General features: G+C 28.3%; 2 protein-coding genes across 4 annotated transcripts in view; both read right to left on the bottom strand.

The window, feature by feature from the left end:
- The window catches only part of Mhcl (Myosin heavy chain-like), a 70,750-nt gene that overhangs the window by 8,521 nt on the left and 35,714 nt on the right, over nucleotides 1-26,515 (bottom strand). For 2 of the 3 annotated variants that reach the window (XM_065498666.1, XM_065498667.1), the window contains 5 exons: nucleotides 12,292-12,426; nucleotides 11,861-12,088; nucleotides 864-1,238; nucleotides 575-757; nucleotides 275-370 (listed from right to left, as the gene is read on the bottom strand). In XM_065498666.1, coding sequence (XP_065354738.1) covers nucleotides 275-370; nucleotides 575-757; nucleotides 864-1,238; nucleotides 11,861-12,088; nucleotides 12,292-12,426 — 1,017 coding nt within the window. Of the gene's footprint in view, nucleotides 1-274; nucleotides 371-574; nucleotides 758-863; nucleotides 1,239-2,163; nucleotides 4,217-11,860; nucleotides 12,089-12,291; nucleotides 12,427-26,515 lie in introns of those variants that run through there. The other variant, XM_065498668.1, reaches the window with a different exon arrangement.
- Nucleotides 17,896-20,301, bottom strand: LOC135962470 (uncharacterized). The gene has a single exon (XM_065514424.1). It carries the CDS (start codon nucleotides 20,299-20,301, stop codon nucleotides 17,992-17,994), a length of 2,310 nt encoding a protein of 769 aa, XP_065370496.1. The 3' UTR covers nucleotides 17,896-17,991.

The raw sequence follows: 26,515 nt of genomic DNA, 5'->3' as shown, positions 1-26,515 counted from the left end.
ATGACATAAACCGTAATGTACATTGGGAATTGCAGAATATTTTGAGGTTTCGCCAGTTGTTATGATATCTTGTTTCCTGTTTGTTATCGTTTTTTTATTTTTTTTTTTTAGTTCAAATTGCCTTCAGACTGTACTTATTTATATATATTTTGTTTTGCAGTAATATAATTGAGAATATATTGCAGTGATTTTGGTAATTTTTATGTTTTCCAAATCATATTGCACAAAAAAGATGAATAATGTAAATATTGAACATTTGAACTATTGAACTTACCGCTAACGATTGTTCTAGTGTAAATTTTTCAGCAATTAGTATATCATTTTCTCGGGATAAACGTTCCTTCGATTGACGTTCTTGACGAGCGGTGTCCTGCAAAAAAAAAAACAACGAAATGTATGATTCAATATTGTAATTGAAATTTGATACTTTAGATTTTGATCGAAAAATTTGTCGACTAAAAATTTTACTATACATATTTCAAAAATAAAATACAATTTTTTTCCCCATAAACTGCTAAATTTTTAGTACTACTTATTAAACTATGTATGATGTTGCTATTAAGGTAAAACTTACTTGTAATGCCAGACATTCAGAATCGAACTTTCGTTGCTTTTTCTCCAAAACATTATTGCGGCCGTTTTGCTCCTCTAAAAGCATTCTTAGATCGTTCATTTCATTGGTCATTTTTTGAGCCTTGCGTTTCCATTGGCCAACAACTTGACGCTGTTCTTCGACCTCTTCATAAGCGTCATTGAGCTAAATAACAAATCCAATATTAATGCATATAACATAATATATAATATGTGTCTCTAATCAACATACATATGTACATACATATGTATATTCTTGAATTATTGCATACCTTCTTTTCCAATTGTTTTTTCAGTCCAATTAGTTGCTCCAGATCATGCTCGTGCTGTGTTTGCAAACGTCTTTTGGTAAATTCTAGTTCTTTAGCCACACGTTCATACTTAAGTTTGTATATACCGCCTGATGAACCACCGTCCTCGATCTCTAGATCTTCTTCTTCTTCTGAAATGCCATTCAAATCGGATTTGGCACAAATTAATTCCATTTCGAGTTTTTCTGTAGATTCCTGCAAGTTCTTTACTTTGCCTTCCTTTTCCGACAGCTCCTTTTCCAGACGGAGACGCTCTCCAGTTTCAGCTTCCAAACGTTCTGTTGCCATATTAGCCGTAGAACGTTCTTCTGCTAAATCTACCGTCATTTCTGATAACTGTAAAATTAAAAAAAAAATAAAGAAAAATTAAAGAAAAGCGTTGCAAAATCCTAATTATAAATACACACGAATTATGAATCATACTAAAAATGTTCTTCATTTAAAAATAAACATTCCATAGAGAACAGTGTTTGTTGTATTTTTTTTTTTTTTTTAGTAAAATCAAATAAATTTTCTTTATTCAATGTCACATTAATACACACATATTTTGACCAGATAGATTTATAAATATGTAAATATTAATATAGTAGGTTTATACAAACCGTGAACTTGACATACATATTTTGAAATCAAAAACATGGAAAATCAATGTGTTTTTTACAGGAGAGCACACTTTAAATATTTAAATTACACCCAAACATATAGATTGAATTAATAAATTAAATTTTAGCTTAATTTAATAAAATCTTAATTCAGAATTTGATATATTTCTAATATATATATTTCTAAAAAAATAATTATTTAGCTTTTATTTGATTGTAATTCATTCGTTCATTGTTAATTAATTCACAAATTGAATTATAATATTTGTTCATCATCCTTTAGGTGCCTTGCATGCTGCATTACCCCCTTTACATTGTGGACTTGAACAGAAAATTATTTTTTAAGAGGAACTGTTTTTCAGGATGGTTTTTAAATATATTTATTAGTTTTTATTTTAGGTATAAGTTCTCGGATTTTAGTTATTGTATATTCAAACCATGTTTATTCTTTAAAATTTCATAATCTACTTATGTTTTTTTTTGTTTCGGTAATTTGTATTTAATTTAAATAGAAGAAACAATTTAATGATCCAGTTAAGAATGACTTCTATAAAAAGAATACGTTTGAAGTACTGAATTTAAGGATTAAAGCCTATCATATATATTTCAATCAAGAATTAATTTTTGGTATGCCTAGACAACCAACGTATTATTCATACCTCATCCAGTTCGTTATCATCCCCATCTTTAATAGTGCGATCATCGTCGTCATCATCCAGGTCAGAGATATCTCTGGCCAATGAATTCGATCGTGATGTCGGAGTTTTTGGTAAAGTTTTTGAGAGTTGGAAAGCTTTGGTTAAAATGTTTTGTGACGACTTTGAACGTCCCACGGAGGGACAGCGTTCCATGCTGTTACGTTCTCGTTGTCTTTCGATAAGACTTATTGTTTCAGTAAATGGGTCATTGTCATCGTACAAAGAGTTGATGGGTGTTGTTCTACCACTATTGGTGGTGGATGCTGTTGAACGATTGCGACTCCGTCGTCCCATAGCCGACCATTCTTCCTGAACATGGTCGGTTCTTTTAAGGAAATTTTGTATTTTTTCGCTCAAAAAGGCCGACGCCGTTCTAGGATCTTCAAAAGAAGGCGAAGGCCGAAATGATTGATGTACAGGTTGTTTGCGACAACCCAACACAAATGAGAGATTCGCATCAAACACTACCGGCGATTGTTCCATGTTTCGCATTTCATATGCATCGAATTGATCGCCTTGAGTGTATGTTTGTGGAAACACACGTCTTGGGGGTGTTTGTAGACGAGAAAATGAAGATCGTGTAGTAGACGTAGCTGCACTGGAGCTTGCAGATGAAGCTCTCGACGACGTACTTTTCACCGAAAAAGCTGGGCTGGGCGAACGTGTTAACAACCTTAGGCGCTCAGACGAGGGGCGTGTGTATTGGCCGTTTGTTACATATGACGTAGATGAGTTAGTTGTTGAATCTATTTTAGGAAGAGGTAGTTTTAGTTTGGCTTCTACAGCGACTGTTGATGAATAGCCATTCGAGCTATCAACAACAGCCTCTGTTTGATTTGATATTCCATTACATAATGATCTCGACGCAACAGTAGACGAGCGTAAGCCATCATCGGAATCGTAGTTTAAAGAACGCGTCGAAATACCGATCGATTTGTTTAATGTCTTGGCCGGACTACGATCTCGTTGTTTAGGTATCAATTTGACTTGTTTACGCAAACGATTGGGATCTTTAGGCGGTATGGGAGGACGCGGAGATGGGGTGGAAGGAGGCGATGCAAAAGACGAGACATTGGTGGCATTTGAGGATAATGAAGAATTACTTCCATCTTTGCATAAGGGAGCAGAAGATACCGAAGAATTTAATTGTAAATGGGTCCTTTCAACCATTGATGAATAATTTTTAGTTGGTTGTGGTATCGAATGTTTGGAACTACGCATCGCTAAGCGGACACGCTCTAAAAATGGTAAATTTGATATATCGTGTTCATTGTTTTGTGTATCATTGTTAGTATGTTTGTTGCTACTGCTAATATTTGTGTTTATTTTCTTATTTATAACATCTATGGATCCGGGGATATTGTTGTTTGATTGTGAGTTCGTTTCAGGTGTGTGTGAGGCGGTCATTTTCTCAGACCTATCACTTTCCCGTGCCACCACTAAATCGTTCTGTAGTGGTGACATAGGAATACAATTTTAAAATTCCTTTTTCTATAAACAAATTTTATACATAATAAGGATTATTTGGAATAAAGCCAATTAAGTCGTTTTCAGTTCGTTATTCTCGTTGAGTCGTAAATTTTGAATTTAGATTTAATTCATTTTTATCCGTTAATTTTTTTTTTATATTATTTGTATGTTTTAATTCTAAATGCAATATGTAATTTATTTTCTTCTTGAATAGAGAAAAAGAAACAAATCCGTTTTATTTTCGTATTTCTATACTATTCGTCACGCATTTAATTTTCTTTTATTTCACACGATCGATCTACGACGGCTACTTGCAAATAAATACTTGTTTCTATTATTTTTTTATTTTTTATTTCTTCTCTACTTTCTAACAAATACTTTTCTCAGCGGACGGAATAAAATAGCGTTCACGATGGCACTTAGAGGTTTTTCTTCCTCTACTGCTATACAATGACTGAATGAACATGCTGATTTAAGTTTGCTTAGTGAAAAATACGTACAAACATCATTGCGGGCGAATTCAGCAAATTCGAATGAGATTTTGTGCGTATCTTTACACTTTTCGTACATATACATATGTATGTATATTAAGATGGTACAAAAAAAAAACGACAATTTTCTAATAAAAATTAATATTTAGTTTAAATTTTATTGATGTAGTAGTGCAGATAAAATTATATTTTATTAGGATTTCTATTCTGACTTAAAGGAACAGATTTTTGAAACTGTTTGATACTCATTTTCTACTTATACCCGTAATTTAATTTTAATGATTTGAAATTAATGTTAGGTAAATTTATCTACTAGGTATTTTACATCGCATATATCTATTTGTTGACATTGCGGGAATTGAATCGATGTTTATTTTATTATGGTATACATATTTATAACTATATATTATTAAAAAATTTCGGATTGTGGTTGGAACAAATATGAATTATGACTTTTCTGGGAATGTCGGTAGTTTTTTTTTTGACTCCATACAAACGAGGCTAACCTAATGTACCAAATACATATTAACAATAAGAGAAGAGCAAGTGTTTCTATTGTTGATTGAAAGAAAAGCAAGTCAAAGAAAACACACTTTTAACTTGTTCAATTGCCAAAAATAATTATTATTAAGTATTTGTTACAGCATTCACAATTACTTATACATATATAAATTAAGATATGTTTAGCATATGTATTATATTAAACATATGTATATTCAAACAACATTATTATTATTATATCTATCTATTTTTCTTTGATACTTTGAAGGTTTTAAAAATGAAACTTTCCAGCGATCCCACACTTATCGGAAGTTAGATAGAAATTTCGTATGCAAAATTTAACCGATTTATATCGGACTCATTTAAAAGTTTTCATTGTAAATTTAACAACACAAATAAACATAAATAAATTTTGCAAACGTTAACGAAATATTTAATTTTGTTTCTTGTTTATTTCTATTAGAAAGCAAATATAAACACTTTTATTTGGAACGAATATGAATTATTTATTTAGATTTGCGTGTTTAATTCTTATGATTGTTTACTTATATTAAATGGTCGAAAATACCGAAGAAACGAAATCTATTTTTAACAAAGATAAAAACATTTTTTATTTAATATACATATGTATGTATATAATTTGATTGCATTTAAAGCATTAATTGTCAAAATGTATAATTGGGTTTCTGCAATTATCCAAATTGCAGTGCTTCTATTGATCGGGATTGTGACCCAAAGGGTCCATATGTAATCTAGAAAGTCATAGTACAATAGTATTGTATCTCAATTATGTATATAATTCGGAAATTCCGCCAAACTTTGATTTGATATTTTTGTTAAAAATTTATTCTTCATGTTAGTATGTTGAGTATTATGTTTGAATTGTATATAGTATTGTTAAAATTACAAATATGTAATATGTTGTCGTGTTATTATTATTATTTACAACACTAAAATGAAATGCACATGATTGCAAATATCACACTAAATAAATGTATGTATGTTTGTACATTAGACCAGCCCTTAATCTTGTATTTCGCATGGGTCTGATTTTGATCTTTGGTATCTAAAACATTAACGCAAGATTTAGAGCCAATTGTATAATGGAAATCGGTGCCGAAAATAGTTTAAACATTTTAAAACTTGGCTATATAATATATGTTTCAAACTTTTTAATCTTAACTCGTAATCGCAAAAAAAATAACAATGTTTTTACCCATTACATCAAAAGCGAGTCTAAAGGTAGGGTCACACACGGCAAATATTTGCTCAAAAAAGCGTAACAACTTTTTTTAGCACAAATTTGTTTGACGTGTTTACTCTTACATCCTAACTAAAATAAGTTTTTGAAATAAATAAAAGAATTCAAATTTATTTTGTTTAGTGGTTACGTCTTTTTCGTCAAATATTTGTCATGTGTGACCCTACCTTAATAAACCTTTTCATTTTCCCATTATAAATATTTGAGCAAAGAAAATAAAAAACAAGTGGGAGCATTCACCATTTTTTGTAAAAAAAAAATGTTGGTCAAACAATTTTATTTTGTAATGAAAAAAGAAAAACATATGTATATGGTGAAAAAACAGAGGATATATAGAATTATCAATCATGTTTGTAAATTATTTGGGGATTCGGAAAGTTGATTTCAACAGATATGTATATGATACTTTATGGTACCTTTACTGCTTATAGTGAAGTGTATAAATAAGAGCAAGATGAATTGAACAAACAAATGTTTTTACACACTAAAAACTAAAAATTAAACAAATTACATTTTAATACCTTTTGAATTTGACATAAAGAATAATCTTATTATGGGTTTTAACTTGTCAAATTTTGGAAAATGTCTGTTTGCTCTGAAAATTTTAAAAAAGTTAACCCCCTTATTTAGAAACACGAACGGAAAATCATTTGCAAATGTTTGTTTTGAAATCTCTCAAACATGATTTGAAAACGAAGTGCTTCATACAAATTTTTAAAATAAGTTTTCATATACATATGTATGTATGTATGTAGTTATGTACAACGTATGTATGTAGTTAATACGTTACAAAATTGTTTTCAACATGATGCCAAACGATTCCTCTGTTGTACTGATTTTGTTTGACATCATTATCTTATGTTATAAAAAAAGTTTAGTTGCGATATATATTGAAATTGAGATAACAATGGTCATGAGAAACCCTGTATTAATGAGATGTCAAAATCTTTTTGGGACAAAAAATATACATACATATATAAAAAAATGGCAACTTTTAGTTTGAAAAAAATGTGTGTTTCATAAATCATTATATTTGTCAAATTACCAAACTAATCGTATAAATATGAATGAATATAGCATAATTTAAGCAATACATATTGTACCTATGTATATATGTACATTAGGGTGGCCCTTAAAAAACGAAAGTTGGATTTTGGCCATTCTCACCCCCAGTTTGGTGAACATTAGTAAAAAAAATCACCTTGGAAAAATTTTAGGTAATCGGTTGGGGTTAAGCCCTCTGAAGTTTTGAGATGCATTTACAAGGGGAAAAAATGCATTTTTTCAGTTTTTGTAAAAATGTTGGCATTAAAAAATTACTTTTGCATTTAATTTAAAAGAATAGAAATGTGTACGTAATTGTCGTTCTAATAAGACATAAAAAACAGAAATTGGTCAAAAAATTTTAAAGTTATTAAAAATTCGACAGGCCATTAACTACACCATTTCCAATTGTATTTCAGAAGTTTCTAATTGTATTTCAGAAATTTCCAATTGAATTTCAGAAATTTCTAATTATATTTCAGAAAATTCCAATTCAATTTCAGAAATTTCCATTTATATTTCAGAAATTTCCAATTATATTTCAGAAATTTCTAATTATATTTCAGAATTTTCTAATTATATTTCAGAATTTTCCATTTATATTTCAGAAATTTCTAATTGTATTTCAGAAATTTCCAATTGTATTTCAGAATTTTCCAATTGTATTTCAGAAATTTCCATTTGTATTTCAGAATTTTTATTTTATACTTAAAAAGTTTCCAATTGTATTTCAGAATTTTCCAATTGTATTTCAGAAATATCCATTTGTATTTCAGAAAATTCTAATAGCAATACCAATGGATATTTCTGAAATACAAATAGAAAATTCTGAAATACAATTGGAAAATTCTGAAATACAATTAGAAACATTTTAAATATAAATTAAAAATTCTGAAAAACAAATGGAAATTTCTGAAATACAATTGGAAAATTCTGAAATACAATTAGAAAATTCTGAAATACAATTAGAAAGTTCTGAAATATAATTGGAATATAATTGGAAATTTCTGAAATATAAATGGACATTTCTGAAATATAAATGGAAATTTCTGAAATTGAATTGGAATTTTCTGAAATATAATTAGAAATTTCTGAAATTCAATTGGAAATTTCTGAAATACAATTAGAAACTTCTGAAATACAATTGGAAATGGTGTAGAACAAGAAATGTGAGAACAAAATTAACATATTTTGAGAAATATTAAAATAAAAGCTCATTTTTACATAAAATATATCCATATTTACTTGTATTTATATGAGTTTTTGTCTTCGTAAGATACCGTTAACCTATTCGCAGGTATGATCAAAAAAATAAAAAATTTTTAACGGCAGTCTCAAAACACCATTTTAAATTTTTTAAAAATTTTGTTAAACAAATTTCAGAATTTTTTGATCATCTCATTGGGATTTATTGAGGGAATAATAGGGAATAAAAATGTGAAAAAATTATGAAAATATCTCTTATAGTTTTTCCGTACCTGCGATATAAATTTTGAAATTTTCGAGAAAAATTAATTATTTGGCCATTTTTTGCGAATGAGCTCTATTTCCTTACTGTTATGAATTATAAGTAAAACCTATTCAAAATATTACAGTCCAGATATTTCTAAATATACTCTGAAAGTTTTACTAAAATTGGAAAACGTTAAATCTTAAATCGTGAAGGTCAAATGTCAAATTTTTCAATATATCAAACTGGGGGGTGAGAATGGCCAAAATCCAACTTTTGTTTATTAAGGGCCACCCTAATATACATACATACGTATTTATGCATAAAAAATTAACAACAACAAAAAGAATTGGCTGTTAGCCAGTATTTCAATGCATAGATCTTTTTACAGTTACTGAACATAATTGATTAAAAAGAAATAACATACGAGTACATACTAAGTTAAATAAGTAAATCCGATCCCATTAAAATAAGTGATGTTTGTTTTATTTTATCATAAAATATTGTGTATGTATGTAAATGCTAAAATGTGCTACAATTGATTTGGTTTCGAAATAAGTTTTAACGAAATCGTTAGAGTTATAATCGCAGGAACATCAAACTTATTCTTTTTAATTTTCATTCTTAAGAAAATCCTGACTATTTTAGAATATGTTTAACATATTTAAAAATGTCATCTTCGGATTGACTTACAGCCTATTTAAACAACACAATTGGACGAACATTTAAAAAGTGTATTTTATTGTATCAAACACAAAATACATGTAACATTTTCGTTTAACTTATTTGATTGTATTCTAAAACAGTCTGTTTATTTGAAATATTATGAACAAAATTTCCAAAAGCAAATATTAAAAATATATCCAAAAACAATATAAACTCAGATAAGGATAACATTATAATAAACCCATGATTAAAAAATTAAATTTTTTCACTTAAAACTATACCTCTATTTGGGCCACCCTTTTGTACATATTGTGTACGTACAAATATGCATTCCCCTCAATAAAAAAATATTGTATAAGCATATACACCATTATTTTATTATTGCATAATAAGAATCTACATAACTGATTATATATGTGGTTAAAATTTGGTGAAATTCTATTTCCACAAAGTGGTTCAAAAGATCAATTGTAACATTACTTTTATTCTAGATGTCTACTAACACAAAAATTTTAAACTCAATTATTTCGAAATGGCAAAAAAATTATACACTATTGTTTTATTAAGCGGACGATATATTGTATACACACATACACTAAGCAAAATTAAGGCTCAAATTGTTTTTCATTTATTTCATGATTTAAAAACAAATTGTTTGTTATTATAAAAAAAAAACTCCTCATAACTTACTTTAAAGTCTATAAATCATATTTAGCAAATACATTTGTATGGTAGGTAAGATAAAACATGGATCGATTTGATTGATCTTCAGTTGGTACAAATTCGAAGTCTTAAAAAATATTCTAAAAACAGACCTTAATTTAATTTTGCTAAGTGTACACACATTTTTTTTATGAAAATAAAAATATATTATAAATGTCTTTCATAAAAATATGTATGTATGTATGTATGTGTATTTAAAATGTTGGCGTACGCTTGTCAGGCAACATTAAAAAGATTTAATGTCATTGTCAAATTTCATAACATAATTGACGTTAAACAAATGCATATTGATAAAAATACGATGGGATTAGGTCAACCAGCATTTGTGTATCTTCTCAAGAAAACGGAAAATTAAAAGTATGATGAATATAAATTCTATTATCGGCCTAAACAATGTACATATTTTTACTCGTACATAAATGTTTGATCATGAAAAATATTTAACATAGCATATATTACATTCACACATAATTATGTTATTGATCAGTTATTTTTGCGAAGTTATTTACATTGTTGTATGCTAAATGTAAACTTCTTAACCAGTAACCATTAAAGCTATTAAACTTCAGTTGGTTTTATTTAAAAAACGAATAAAGTAAATTAATATTTACTGACAATATTATATAGATATACATACATACATATATATAAAACTAGCTGACCCGACAGACGCTGTCCTGTCCAAGTTAAAAAAAATGCTTGTGTTCGATTTGTGAATTTGTGAGAAGCGGTTTGAAGAGGATATTGAATGATATTTTTTATTTATATAGGACATACATATAATAAAATATATTAGATATTTTGAGTTTTTACATAAAAAATCGATTTTTGGTCAGAAATATTAGTGATCACAGATCGAGCTCTTTATCTTATTGGCCAAGTTATTAGCGAATTTAGATATTTTGAGTTTTTTGGTCAGTAATATGAGTGATCACAGATCGAGCTCCTTTTCTTCATTAAACGCTTATTGGCCAAGTTATTAGCGAATTTAGATATTTTGATTTTTATATAAAAAATCGATTTTTGTTCAGAAATATTAGTGATCACAGATCGAGCTGTTTACTTATTGGCCAAGTTATTAGCGAATTCAGATATTTTGATTTTTATATAAAAAATCGATTTTTATTCATATGAGTGATCACAAATTGAGCTCTGTTTGCTTATTGGCCAAGTTATTAGCGAATTTAGATATTTTGAGTTTTTATATGAATTTTGGTCAGAAATATGAGTGATCACAGATCGAGCTCCTTTTCTTGATTAAACGCTTATTGGCCAAGTTATTAACGAATTTAGATATTTTGAGTTTTTATATAAAAAATCGATTTTTGGTCAGAAATATGAGTGATCACAGATCGAGCTCCTTTTCTTCATTAAACGTTTATTGGCCAAGTTATTAGCGAATTTAAATATTTTGAGTTTTTATATAAAAAATGGACGTGGACAATTTTTATTTTTGTAAAAACTTTTGCGGACTATGTATTTCAAATATTAAAAAAAATTAGTTAAATCGGTCCAGGCGTCCTGCGATTTTAGATATATTGAAAAAAATTGGCGTAGTCAACATTTTAAAAAAAATTGTCTAAATCGGTCCGGCCGTTCTCTACTGATGCAATTACCAACGAACGACATTTGATTTTTTTTTATAATATATATGTATATATAAAATATGGACCAGTCGTAAAAACACTCCAACTGCCGATTTCTTTTTGTAATTTTCAAAAGCAACAATTTCACTTTTTTTGAGATTGTGAGGCATTTGGCATTGCCTAAATTACATGCCATGAAAAAGACTTAAGTCAAAATATAAAAAATTCTGTAAATTCCATGTCGATGATTACAGCTAAACTACTTCAATATTCACACAGTTTCTAATTTTTAATAGGAAAATAGTTTTTTTAAATAGTTTAATATTTTGTGGAGTAGCCTATATTTTTAATGACGAATTAAGTTTTAGTGAAATGATAAGATTACATTAGTGCGTTTCATAATTTTTAGTATTTTCGCTCTAATAACATGTAAAAAAAATAAAATTTAATGCGATATAATACATACCTTGAGTTCCAGTTTTTGATTTTCAGTCTTAAGTTCGCTACGATCATTTTCAATTCTCTCCAGTTTGGCTCGAAGTGTTAGAAGTTCTTCATTTGCGATTTTAAGTTGTTCCTCAGTGCGATGAACATTTAATAAGGGCATAACACGTACTAACAGTCGCCACCATGGCCAATCTCTCACAACAAGGAATGCTTTAACATTACGTTGTATGCATCGGACAGCAAGTTCCTGAAGAAAATATAAGTTTTTATTTTAAATACATAATTACTTATGCCAAGCATACATATGTATGTAGTATGAAGTTGCAAACAAACGTTCATTTATTCAATGTGAAAGTGTCCAATCACATCATTACTTTGTATGTTTGTAAATGATGTGGGTATAAAAATATACAATTCCAGAATTTGCAATCATTTAAGAACAATACTTACTTGCACTCTTCTTTGAGCCATTGCCTTACGTGCTAAGTAACCACGACAATATGCCTGCAATTGAATAATGCGATCCGATAATAGTTCATCGCGTTTTGCTTCCAATTCACTCAAAACACCTGAACGAAATAAGATCTGTAAAAAAACAAGAGATATTTATGTTTAGTTAATTTAATGCTTGTTTTCATAAAATTCAAAAAAATTAGTTTTGAAAATTTGTAAAAAAAAATCTAAGTATATGTTTGTCATTCCGTTTGTAAGGTCAACATTTGTCATTTGCGACCCAACAAAAATATACATTTTCTGGATGTTTATATTTGATTGATATCTCAATATATCCAGTATAGTCCTGGTTCGATTAAAAATCGGGGAAATTATTTTTACTGATTTTTATTTTTCAATATTTGTCCTAAAGTATTCTTTGGTACATGTTTTTAATTGAGTGGCTATCGGTATAAACGTTTATATAAAAACTAAAAAAAGGTTGCACCACATATTTTAGCATAACTCGAGAACGATTTTGTTAAAGAAAATATATCCAAGTAGATATTAACATTATATTTATCTGCTCAATAAGAGATATTCAAAAAGTATAGGCGAACGATTTTTTAAACATTAATTTTGTTTGACGATTTATGACGAATTTTCTTCTTTTCATATTTGAGTTATATGTTTTGTAATTCTATAAAACAATAATGGTTGTTGTCTAGTATTATGCAAGGCGTATTAACAAGGTGAGTGCGTCCCGGCAACAAATACAACAATGCAAAAACAACAGGCAATTTGTTTTTGTTAAAATGTACGTTAATTGTCAAGGCGAATTAAAATATTACTATGTTATTTACAATAACAAATGTAAACATAAACAATGTTTGACATATAGTGTACATAAAACCACAGCGAATTAAGAAACAGCTGATTTTATGCACTCACCTTGTTAATACGCCTTGGTATTATGGCATTTAATAGCGTAAAATATTTGATTCAGTAAAATATTGTGGACGATTTTAAATATCAAAACAGACGAATACAATTTTGTAGTCTTCTAGAGTAGTATGAGTAGTTTGCGAGATAAAACTAATCCGTTGTAACTATTAGATAGATAAATAGATAGATAGATAGGGAATACCAGCAATCGTACATACACTTATCCTCCTTCGTAAGAGAGAAAAACATCTATGTGAAACTAGCTCATATAGACCTCTATCTATGTTGAACACGCTGAGAAAGCTTTTTGAATGCATTCTACATCACAGGCTGAATAAAGAAAACTTTATGTTTCCCCCTCGAATGGTGTAATTTAAATTAGATTTTTTTTATTTTTTAATAGCAAAAGAACTCCATAATTGTAAACAACGGTTTATCACGAAAAATAGAGTCAATTAACAAAAAATAATACAAATTGACTGCAAAAAGTTACGCCACAGAAAAAACAAATTTGTTGTCGCCCAGTGTTATTTATAATTTTGTAGTGCACTAGTGTGCAAACATGAAAATACTATTAAAACACAAACTGGGACATTTCCGCATTTTGTTACATGTTGGATTTGCAATAAAAAAGTTAATGTGATAAAAAGTGAAACTCATTAAATATTTGTAACAATTTTATTTGTTTGCCTGATTTGTTTTTGTCAACACAATATACTGCATAAAAAATTGTAAACTGTTTTTTAAACGAACAAACTAACTTCACGACATGATTGTCACTGAGCAGTTGTATCGTCGTATACAGTATGGTATTCATATTTTCCAAAATAAAATTATTATACCTTTGATGTAGATATTTTGATTTGCCGGAATCAATAGATCAAACACATTGTATGAATAGGCAGCATCAATCAGCATAATAATATTCGAGAAAAAAAAAAAACATACAAAATTTCTTCAAAAAACTGTCACCCAAGTTTGTCATTCCGTTTGTAATTTCCACATTTTAATTTTCCGACCCTATAAAGTATATATATTCTGGATCTTTATAGATAGCGGAGTCGATTAAGCCATGTCCGTCCGTCTGTCTGTCTGTTGAAATCAATTTTCTGAAGACTCCAGATATCTTCGGGATCCAAATCTTCAATAATTCTGTCAGACATGCTTTCCAGAAGTTTCCTATTTAAAATCGAGAAAATCGGTCCACAAATGGCGGAGATATGAGGAAAAAACCAGGACAACCTCGATTTTTGACCTATATCTGGATTACAAAGTCATTAATATAGACAATATGGATGGATATCTAATGATAGATATTTCAAAGACCTTTGCAACGACGTATATAAGACCATAGTAAGTTGAACCAACAATGGGTTTTTTTTACCAAAATAAAAAAATAAATAAAAAAACAACAAATTTTTTTTTTAAATTTATAAAAAAAAATTTAAAAAAAAAATTTTAAAATTTACAAAAAATAATTAAAATAACAATTCGAAATTTTTTTTTTTTTTTTAAATGAAAAAAAAACCACTTTGGAAAAAAAATATATTTTTTTTACGTAAAAATATTTAAAATTTGTATATTGAAGTATAATTTGGTGAAGGGTATATAAGATTCTTGTTTTAAACTCATAAACTACTATGATTGTCAGATTTAATTAAAAAATGCGGGATCATTTTTAAAATTATTGAAAAATGGCGGGATTTATTTATTTTTAATTTGGTTTTGAAATGGTACTGAACTCCAATAGAAAATTACTTTTTAAAAGCTTTTATATAACTTGATGTGTTAGTTTGTTTGCTAGTATAGGTCAAAATTTATAAATGAATTTTGAACCAGTTCTCGGAGTCCGAATGTGCTGTAATTTTGCAATCATGCGTACACTTGATGACAATACAATATTATGTTCGAAAAAATTTTAAAACTGTTAAAATAATCTCGATTATGCACAAATCTGATGACAGAGCAATATTATGTTCGAAAATTTGAAATTATGTTCAAAATGTTTTAAAGCTATTAAAACATCGAATAAACGCATAGAACGGAAGGAGAGAGTAAAAACATTCTCATGAATTAGGTTTTTGACAACAGACTTATGTTTTTGGCTCTCAGTTACCAATCTAGTTATTGTCTATGTATTAAAACAATTTCTAGGATTCTTATAAAAATATTACAATTTAAATTCGAAATATTCATGGAGCTCTAAAAAGAAGAAAATAAACTTTCATTTAAATCAGAGTATTTATACATTATACAATTCAAGTATAATAAATAGTTTGATAGGTTATAAGGCAGATATTTACATATTGTCACCTAAAATGCAAAACAACGCATCATCAATCATATGTGTAAAACTTTTTTTAAACTTCTACTTTCAAAAGTAATCAGTTATAAATAAAATTCAAAATAACGTTTTTAATTAAGTAATTAATTAATCAGGTATGTGATGAAAAACGATTTCAAAACGACAAAAGGTGTGATGTGTTCGTTTTGTCATATAAGTTTCAAATTCCAATTTGTTCCAAAGGGAAATTATCGAAATTAAATTTTCATATTAATTAAGGTAAACAAATGTAGAGTTAAATTTGTAAAAAATTTTAAACTTTTACTATCAAAAATAACAAAGTTATCACCGAAATTCAAAACAACGTATCATCAAGTGAATTATTCTTTAAAAACAAAATAACGTATACGTTTTGAGTAATTAATTAATAAATAGTTTTTTTAACTTATTTTGGACAATTTTCTAATATTTTTTAATAAATTTGTTGCAATTTAAATTTTTTTGCAGTCTACGAAAATTTAATAAAATAAAACACATACTTTTATTCAAGTTTTGATTTTTTCAAACAAATTTATATTGATGATACGTTATTTAGGTTTAAGAAAACAACAATTCAAAATAACGTAAAACGCATAGCATAAAGTTACTTTTTTTCTAAAATATATTTCTAGTTTCATTGTAATCCAGATTTGAAAATTTGGTTTCAATATCTCAAGTACTTTTTATGTAGTTTTATGCTTATTTTGTAAACTTATGAAAAGTGATGTTACGATAGTTTGCATTTTAGATGACCATATATTTACATAGATATGTTTAAATGTATTAAATGATATGCAGATTAGAATTTAAAAAAAATATAAGAAAATCTCCTGCAAAACTTTTTTTTTTTTTGCTTTCGATAATTTTGTGATTAATGAATTTTAAATTTAAATAAAAGAAATAAACTTCGAGAAAGCATTTTCATTTAATTGTTGGTACACATTTTAATTTTTTTTGATTGCATCATTATTTTTTAGTATTTCTTAGTTTTGTCCCTATATATATGTATATGATAGCAATGAACATTTCCAAAAATTTATTACGTAAATTTCATATTTTGTCGTAGGTCTTGATGAGCAATTCCGCACCCAGATTTAGTTTCACTTTCATTAATTTAGTTTCCAAAATTGTGCACAAGAAAGTCTTTCGTTTCCATAAACTACAAAAATACGTGCATAGCATGCAAATATTTATTAATATTAAATTCCTAGAAATTCCAAATAAAAGTGTTTGTACATACGTACAAATAAATAACCTAAAACAAAATTACTTGTACTTCTTTGAGGAACTGCAATGGACTCACTCTTATACGTATGTATGTATGTACCACACCTTTAGTATATATTTTAATATGTATGTATGTGAATGCACGTACGAATATGTATATTTGGTCGATGGTAAATTTGAATTGGGTTTTGTTTATTTCTTAATAATAAAAGTCTGCTGTAAAGCCAGCCAATCAGTCAGAGGCTCACTTAACTAGGATGGCAATCAGTCTCGATTTAAGTTTATTAAAATTTGACACCTGTATACTGTCTTGGAAGAGGATCGCGTATAAATTCGCAAGATCACGTATTTGTACGTGAACTGTTTTACAGGTGTTCATTCATATAGAAATATACATATAAAAACTATTTGCAAACCCCTACCTGACAAAACAAAACAAATAACATAAAATTGATGACGTGAGTCTTGGTTAAGCATAAAATCTCTTATAATATTATTGATCACCGATCAAAAATTAGTCTTATTGATTACATATTTCGCACATGAACATACATACATAAATATCTATGTATGTATGGTGTAATAAACGAAATTGAAATCAACACAAGTGAGAATTATTTGTAAAAAATCTAAAGCAAATGACGAAATTGTAATTTTTTAAGTTATTTTTTTCAGAAAAAAACATAAAAAAATTATTTAATTATTAAATGGGAATAACGTTGGATAATGTGGCTGTAATCAAAATCAATTCAAGTATGTTGTGTGTAATTTACAATATATTTTATGTTTTCATTTTTAAAGTTCAGATTTTTAAATCTTTTAAAAAGTATATAGTAAGAGGGGAAAGGGGATAGGCATGATTATACAAATCGATTAAAATAACCCAACCAGTTCTTTTACATTATACAACTAAATAGTTTTTAATAATATTGGAATATAAAGACCAACTTTAAAGGAACAAAAAAATATCTAAATAAAGAAAGAGAAACCATTAAAGACACCATTTTTTGATTATGTTTAAAATTAATTAATTTATTTATGTAATTATAAAAAATCTACAAATAAAAAATGTAAATATGTAAATATGATATACAATACAATACAATATAATAAAATGTAATATAAATAAATAAATGTTTTAAATTACTACAATACAAGCAAACTACTAAATGCATTTTTTAATTCCTTCACTCAATCGCCCAGCCCTCTTCGGTTCATTTAATTTAATGAAGCCTTATAGTTACCTCTTTGGTGTAATTTGGAAAAATTTCAACCAGTGTTCTAATCACACTGACAGATTCAACCTCTGCCACCTTGTATGTAGTACAATATCGAGAATCGGTTTTAGAACTATTGTCGAAATGTGGCTGCTTTGAAGAACAATTTGTTGTTTTTGGATAAATAGTACTAGCTGCTAATTTTGCCTCCGGTTTTTCCGAAGTGTGATTCCAATGTTCGTGAGAATTCATTAGTGATGTTTGCTTCTGGGCTTTACGTTCAAATTTCTGCAAGACTTCAGACATTTTCAAGGATTTTGTTACAATTCCATTGCTATTGGAATTATCGCAAACAGACGCAGTGGTTGGACATGAGGATGCAGATGAAGAGGTTTCACATAAACTGGTGGATGATGATGAATTGGAGGTATGATTAATGGGAATTTCCATATTTTCATTTGAAATATGGCCAGAATCATCAGAGTCTGATTCGTGATTTTTTGCAACCACATCGATCTCTGGAGTGGAGTTGAGGTGTGTCTTTGCGAATTGACTTTCTTCGGAGATTGTGCGTTGTTTACTGGTGGTTAAGTGTGTTGCGTTGGTAACTTGTACCAGGAGTTCTGCATGTTTATCGGAAGTTTCTCCCAAAACGGGTGGTATAATTTTACACGACTCCAATGGCGGTATGGCTATTTTTTCTTCGTTGGCATAGTTAAGTTTGTGGAGCCATTGTTTACGTTTTAGTGTTAAATTATCTTTGGATATTTTTTTATTCGAATTCGATTTTGTGCGTACTAGCGATTTTTTGGTATGAGAAGAGACTTGAATTCGTTGTGTATTTAACGATTCAACTTTACGTAGAATTTGTTGTCCTTTTTCCAGACATTTATCTAACAATTCATCACTTGTGTTACTTCGGCTTGGGACAGCCAAAGGCATATGAATAGTCGATGTTAAGCTTGGATTGGCAACAGCAGCTGTTGTTGTTCTTTTAGACTTGGAAGTTATACTCTTTGACTGCAATGCTTTACCATTAGCAGGAGTTTTGTGTTGTGATTTGATTGCGTTTCTAGATTTTATTGGGGAAGCTACTAAAACAACCGATTTATCTTGTTTGCCTATTTTATTATCTATAGGTCGTTGTTTCTTGTTTGTTAGAGCCAATGACGATGACGTTACAGATTCCTGTCGATCATTTAATGACTGCTTCGTTGTTTTCAGTATCTTTTGACTTTGCAATGATTTGAAATTGTTTGTATGAGCAGTTCCTTCAGAGTTGTGATAGCAAAAACTTTTACTTCTCGTTTTTAAAGGAATTGCTTTCAGTATCGGTATTTTTGTGGAGTTCGAAAGTTCCCAAACAGATTTGGATCTTTGTTGCTTGGCAAAAGCATGTCGCATTTGTCTAAGGCAGGGGGAATCAGGCGACTGATAACATTTTCTACGAGTCAATGAGAGTGTTGATGATGATTTTTCTAACTTTTTCCATTCAATCGTATTACAATCCAACTGGGGGCGACAATCTGTCTGTTCGGATTTTAAACAGCAAAATATTGGATTAGAAATCTCACTTAATTCACTATCTGCCTTAAGCGGGATATTTTCAGCTGGTTTTGTAAGTTGTTCAGTTTCAGAATTTGTATTTTCCAAATTTTCCAATTTCTTCTCAATACAATAATGATCTTCAGTATTTGATATTGTTTGTATGAGAGGATCATTGTAATCAAATATTATTTTATCAAAGGTTTTTAATACCGCATTCAATTTATGTTCATCGTGAGCCGCCTTCTCCAATTCCTCAAATATTTCATCTTCCAAAGATGTTTTTGCAATATTCAAACTCAATTGGGCCTCATCTTCGTCGCTGTCCACATACGAAAGTAAAGAAGATGCTGCAAAATAAGAGGTATCCTTTGACGTATTGTAACATTCAGCATATGGATTTTGTTTGTCGCTGCCATCGCCAGCCTTTGGTTTCAGTTTGACTTTCCGACTTTCAGTGGACGTGGTTTCTGCTCCTATTGAATTTTTGTTGGTCAATGTATATTTTCCTGTAGAGGCTCCGATCGAACTTAAAGCTGTCAAGGACTTTGAGTGCTTTCCTGTTTTATATAGTTTGCCACTGATTTTTGGCGTTAGATTATCTTCAATCTTGTGTCGAATTTTCGAACAAATATTTCCAACACCTAATCGTCTGGAATTTGAAGTTGATTGAAAAATCTCCGCCGATGATCTAGACGTAGTAGCAACTTTACTCGAAGAGGCATTTGCTGATACCAAATTCCGTTTGGGTTTAACATAAAACTTATCCATTTTTTCCCAATATACATATGTACGTATGTATGTATGTATGTATATTCAAATTGTTTTCATTGTCTATTTTTTAAACATTAATATTTGTTTCAAAATAATTTTCGTTAATTGCTTCGACAAACGAAAGAAAAATCACTCATCCAAAATGCAATTTCTTGTAGGGAAATAAAATTGCTAAAATGTTTTTATTATATACATATATATTTTTTTTGTCTTGTAAATAATATTTGTATTTTGACGCGTTTTAAACGCTCCGTTGTTTGGAAATCGATTGTATTGGTATCGCGTCTTGTGTCCGACTGAATTAAAGTTTCTTCAATGTTTAATGTATTTGTCCAACAATTGTTATTAACAAACATCCAACAGCCAAATGCAAGTAAGTGTATCTATGTATATTGACACACTGTAATTGTTAGAGCTTTAAAAACGCACACACATACAAACAGACGCACAAAACTACACCGTTAGCGAAGAATTAAGCGAATATGAAAAGAAGAAGCCTGCCTGCATTTAATAGAAGAAATTTAAGCCAAACCAACCAAACAGCCAAGTAACCAACCAGCAGCGTTTTGTTTTCATTCAATTTTCTTTTCATTTGTCTTTTTTTTTTTTCGTTTTGTATAAGTATTTATGTATAGTTATACCTACGAATACATTCACCAACAAACAGTGTGGATCATAATATTTTTAACATCTGCAAAGATTTTAACAATAATACCAATATATGAATGAATTTCAGAGCCGTACGAATTAACGTTATACCAAAAAATTCTAGGGTATTACTGTGAAGCTGGTACACTCACTTGTTTTTTTTTTACATATGGGAGTATCCATCCCAAAGCGGACAGAAAACAGCACTTTTCGGATTTCTCATTTTCGATTTTAACAAAATTTATAGATAGAATCGAGATGACGTCTTAAAAATTTAACAAAAGTGTTCATCTATAACTGCATATAATCTTTATCATACAATGTACAACATTAAATTTGATTTTATTTGAAAGATAAATATATGTCCTTTGAAATTATATGAGTAAATGACATTTCTTTCAATAGTTCAATTCTTGAGTTATAAACTTCAATGGCCTATATCTCAAAAACCACATTCATAACTTCTAAAATAAAACAGTGTCAAGCTTAAAAATTTCTACAAATATATCATCAACTTTGTTATTAGCATATAGTTTTTTTGGTTATGTGATAATAAGCAAAGTCTTTTGTATATTTCTACAAATTTTTAAGCTAGACAATCTTTTAGTTAAGGAGTTATGAACTTTAAAAATGTTTAAGTGGGTTTAGTCAAACATATATTTTTATACCCTTCACCTTCGTGAGAAGGGTATATATAAGTTTGTCATTCCGTTTGTAATTACCACAATATAACTTTTCGACCCTATAAAGTATATATATTATGGATCCTTATAGATAGCGGAGTTGATTAAGCCTTGTCCGTCTGTCTGTCTGTTGAAATCAGCATTCCGAAGCCCCCAAATAACTTACATACACGATTCATACATCAATATCTCCGGAATTCTTCCGGCTCGGTTGGAAAAAACCAGGACAACATCGATTTTTGACCTATTTCCACCTATATTAGGATTACTAAGTCATTAATATAGTCAATATGGATATTTAATGATATTTAATGCAACACCATAGTAAGTTGGACATACAATGGATCAAAATCGGAAAAAATATTTTTTAACCCCATTTTTTTCACCAAAAATTTTTTTTTACTAAAAAAAAATAAAACCCAAAAAAAAAAAATTTAAATTTAAAAAAAAAAAAAAATTTTAAATTTAAAAACACCCTTGGAAAAAATAAATTTTGTTTACCTAAAAATATTTAAAATTTTTATTTTGAAGTATAATTTGGTGAAGGGTATATAAGATTCGGCACAGCCGAATTTAGCTATTTTACTTGTTTTTTTAAATTTTATTTAACTTTAAAAATGTGGCTGTTGTTATAAGTATTTGAATTTTATAAATCAAGAATTGAACTATGAGTGGGTTAAATACATTTTAATTGTCCTATTTCAGATTCCGACACCCATTTCAAGACATTCTGTATACTTTATGAGATTCTAAGCATCGTCAAACATAAGGCATGCTTCCCACAATTTATTCATTAAAATTGTCGGCTTTATATGGGAGCTATAACCAATTATACCGATCGTCATAAACGTTAAAGTGGCCTTATTCCTGGAGGACATTTGTATGGTGGTTAGATAATATCATGGATCGATTTTAACCATTTTCATTGGGAGGAAAAAGCGTATGTACTAAATTTTATCGAAATATTTTCAGAAAGCGAAAATTTTGGGATATGTTCCAAAATAATAATAACTACCTCACTTGCCAAAATATTCATATTGGAAAAATAATTTCAGCATTTTTTAAGTTCTGTTGTTAAGAGTACGAGAAATAGAAAAACCTTGGTCAATTTTTTTTCGGAAATTCGAAAATATATACTATGTAACGTTCAGTTTTTTTTTAACTTAAAAAATTGTTTTCTTTACCGACTTAATTATGAATGTGAGAAGCCGAACTTTGTTGCAATTGTTTTGATTGACACTGCATACTTGTTTGTATGGGATCCAAAATATTGTCTGTTTTCCAAAACAATGCATTTATATGCAATTTCACGGCTTTAAACGAAAGTTTACCTTTTGATTCCATAATCATGGTATGAAAAAGCATATGTATTGTATGTATGTACAATTATTTCGCAGTTATATATAGATGTATGTATTTAAATGTATATGCACTTACATATTTGTAAGTATGAACATATGTAGCTATTGTAGTATGAAATGTACTATGTGCTTTCAATATTGATATAAATATAAAGTAGTATATATTAATTTATTTATTATTTACATTTTCTAATTCCAATAATTTGCAATTTGTTGATATATCGCAAAAATTTTAATTGCAGTCGTCCAGATTTTGACGTAGTAGTCGTTTTCGCTATCATTTCGTTATTTGGTTTGGTTTCATTTGGAAACACTTACAATAATTTTAAATATTTAATAAAGGCATTGGTTTAAAATTATGTACATATGCTAAAACACTAATAAATAAAAAAAATAATGATTTAAACAATTTAGTAAAGGCATTGTAATTAAAAGTATATACAATAGCTAAAACGTCAATAAATAATTTAATTAAAAGTCTATATTTTTGGTAAAAATAGAAATTTAACAAATTGGAAATTGTGTTATGCTGCAAGAGAAATAAAAGGTTGCAACCAACATGCAATGTCATTGCAACTAATTATACAAATAATAGATCAATTAAGAAAAAAAGTGAAAACATGAATTGGATTAAATATGTTGAACATTTCATAAAAATTAGGGTCATTTACCACAATTTCTCCTCCCTTCATTTACATTGCTTTCTAAGCAGTTGGATTTACACATTCATTATTATTTTATTTAAATTAGTATAAATAAGTTATAAATTAAAAAAAAAAAATTAAAAACCTATTAAAAAAAATATTTGATATTGAATTTTAAAAGTAAATTAATCATAAATAAATAAATGAAAGCATTTGAAATTCATATCTGAACTTTCTAGTAATCAGTAAATTATTTTGTTGTTTTGTTTCGTTAGCTTAGTGTACAAACGTAATAAATCCATTTTCACATTTTTTAAATTTGTTAATGCAGTTTTATTTCTTATTCAGCGTGATTTATAATGTTACAAACAATTAAAGTTTAGAAGCAGTGCGTTGGCGACTTCTTATACAAATTTTCCCTTAAAAAATGTATGATTTACTTTTTTTGATTAAAATTAAATGAATGAATTTAAACGAGTTTGGCGCTATTATATATTTATTTTTTATTTATTTTTATTTATTTATTTATTCATTTATGTAATATCAAGCCTTATAGGCCAAAATAACAATATTACAAGTAATAATACCTGAGATTCTTATATATTTAATAACGTAGTTATACTCAATAATTTTGCAATTTTGACCAAAGTACATTAACGTGAAAAAACGATATAATTGTAAACGTTTTTTATTTATTCTAACGAATTGTATAAAAATCTAAATTTTCATAAAAAAATTGACTTAACATGTTTGCATAATAAGCTTACGGTTTGGATATTTCACACTATTCACTTTGTTTTATTATTTTATTCTTCATAATACCAATAAAAGTAAGTATTTAATTGTCAAGCAATCTAACAAATTGCTACGACAATATACTTCTTACATACATACATATGTATGTATGTACAGTGAGCCGCAAAAGTGAGTATACACCAAAAATTATTGGATATTTTTTAAGATAATGAAAATTCTAAAATTTATCCATGATTAAAATTTTAAAGTTTCGGTTTGATAGAGATTGGCTTGAATAATATCTTTGGTTGTGAAAAATATAGATTTAAGTCGGACTATAATGATTTTCATGATCTTAAAAAATCAAAAAATTCGCTGCTGTTTACTCACTTTTGAGGCTCACTGTATATGCAAACAGTGAAAATGTATTCTTTGCACATAAACAGAATAATACATATTTATTCACATGTACATATGTATATATGTAAAATATACATGTACATATGCATGTGTATATAAGTATTAAATACATTAGGATTCCCCTATTGGTGTGAAATCAAAAAAAATTGTCAATGTCCCTAACTAATGTTTGGTTTGATTTATGAAATAATTTCTAAAAATTTATATTCTGAAGGGTCCACATGGCAAATATTTACTCAAAAAAGTGTAAACTCTTTTTTAGCACAAATTTGTTTGACGTCGTTTACTCTTACAAGTGTTTTGTAAGATCAAACAGCATTAAATAAAATAGAACTATATATTTGCTTTGAATTGTCCTAAGTAAAATAAGTTTTTGGAATAAATAAAAGAATTCAAATATCGAGGGTTTATATTCAAATAGTGCTTTAAGGAAAATCAACATTTTACAGGAGAGCGATAAAACTGGGGCCGAATTACCGCATTCGATATCGAGTAAAATTCTTATTTTCGTAATTTTCTTATTTAAGATTATGGCATTCGAAGTCGAGCAAGAAATTTAGTACATTTTATCATAATTTCGATATTGAAATCATTTTTCGATACTATAGCTCATTCGATCACGAATGCGGTAATTTGGCCCCTGTTTTTTCGTTAACTCGAAGAGTAATAACTAATGTTTATTTTACAATGTTATTTAAAAACGACGTCTATATCCTACATATGTTAAGTTTTTATTAATTCCTGATATTCGCGTTTATATGTTAGATAGCAGTTTTTACAAGTTGAAGTTTTTTCGATTCTAACAGTGAAATTAGCAGATAGCACTATTTGAACAAGAATAAAAATGAGCTTTAATGTAAACTTTGAGGTTTTTATGTAAATAATAGGGCTCACACACAACACTATCATTGATCTGCCATCAAGTGATTTTGCAATTAAGCTGGACACATACACACAGCATGCTGATACAAAATACATATTTTACCAAAAATTGTTTGGTTTGTAATGAATAAAGATAAAATGTAATACACTTATTATTGCTATTATCCTAAAAAGAAATGAAAAAGGAGCAAAAGAAAACGCGTTTGTATGAAGAAATTGCTAGAAAACAATGGAAAGCTAGGTTTTATTGAACTTGTATGAATCATACATGGGCATACTGCATTACTTTTTTACTGCAGTAAGCGTTTCAGTAATCAGTAAATGCTTACTGGTAATGAAATATAATTTTCATTACCAGTAAATTTTTACTGATTACTGAAAAAAAATCAGTATTCAGTAATCAGTAAATTTTCAGTAATAGTAAAAATATTGATAGATTATAAATATATATAACATGATCGCAAATACACCATAATATAGTCATGTAGTTGGAATCATAATATGGTTGAGCTCAACCATATGTCTTTACATAACCATATTATGGTTGAGGTGTAATCATAATATAGATGTATATTATGGTTATGTTTACTATAACGTTGTATAATAATTTGATTACACATGGTTATGTTATAATTACCAATAAATGATTAAATTATTGTTAAGCTGGATCATATTATGATGCTACACATTAGTAATATTATGGTCATCTACGTACCATAATATAATTTCAACAGAAACCATAAAATCCAGTCATAATATGACGCTGTTCGATTATGGTCACCATGTTTTTTTTTTTTTGCCTTTGGGTATGTCTAAATAACATACAATTTCTAATGGT

The sequence above is a fragment of the Calliphora vicina genome, chromosome 1 (genome assembly GCF_958450345.1).
Source record: "Calliphora vicina chromosome 1, idCalVici1.1, whole genome shotgun sequence".
NCBI classification, from domain to species: domain Eukaryota; kingdom Metazoa; phylum Arthropoda; class Insecta; order Diptera; family Calliphoridae; genus Calliphora; species Calliphora vicina.
The sequence above is the reverse complement of the archived record's forward strand: the minus strand, read 5'-3'. Positions and strand labels throughout refer to the sequence as shown.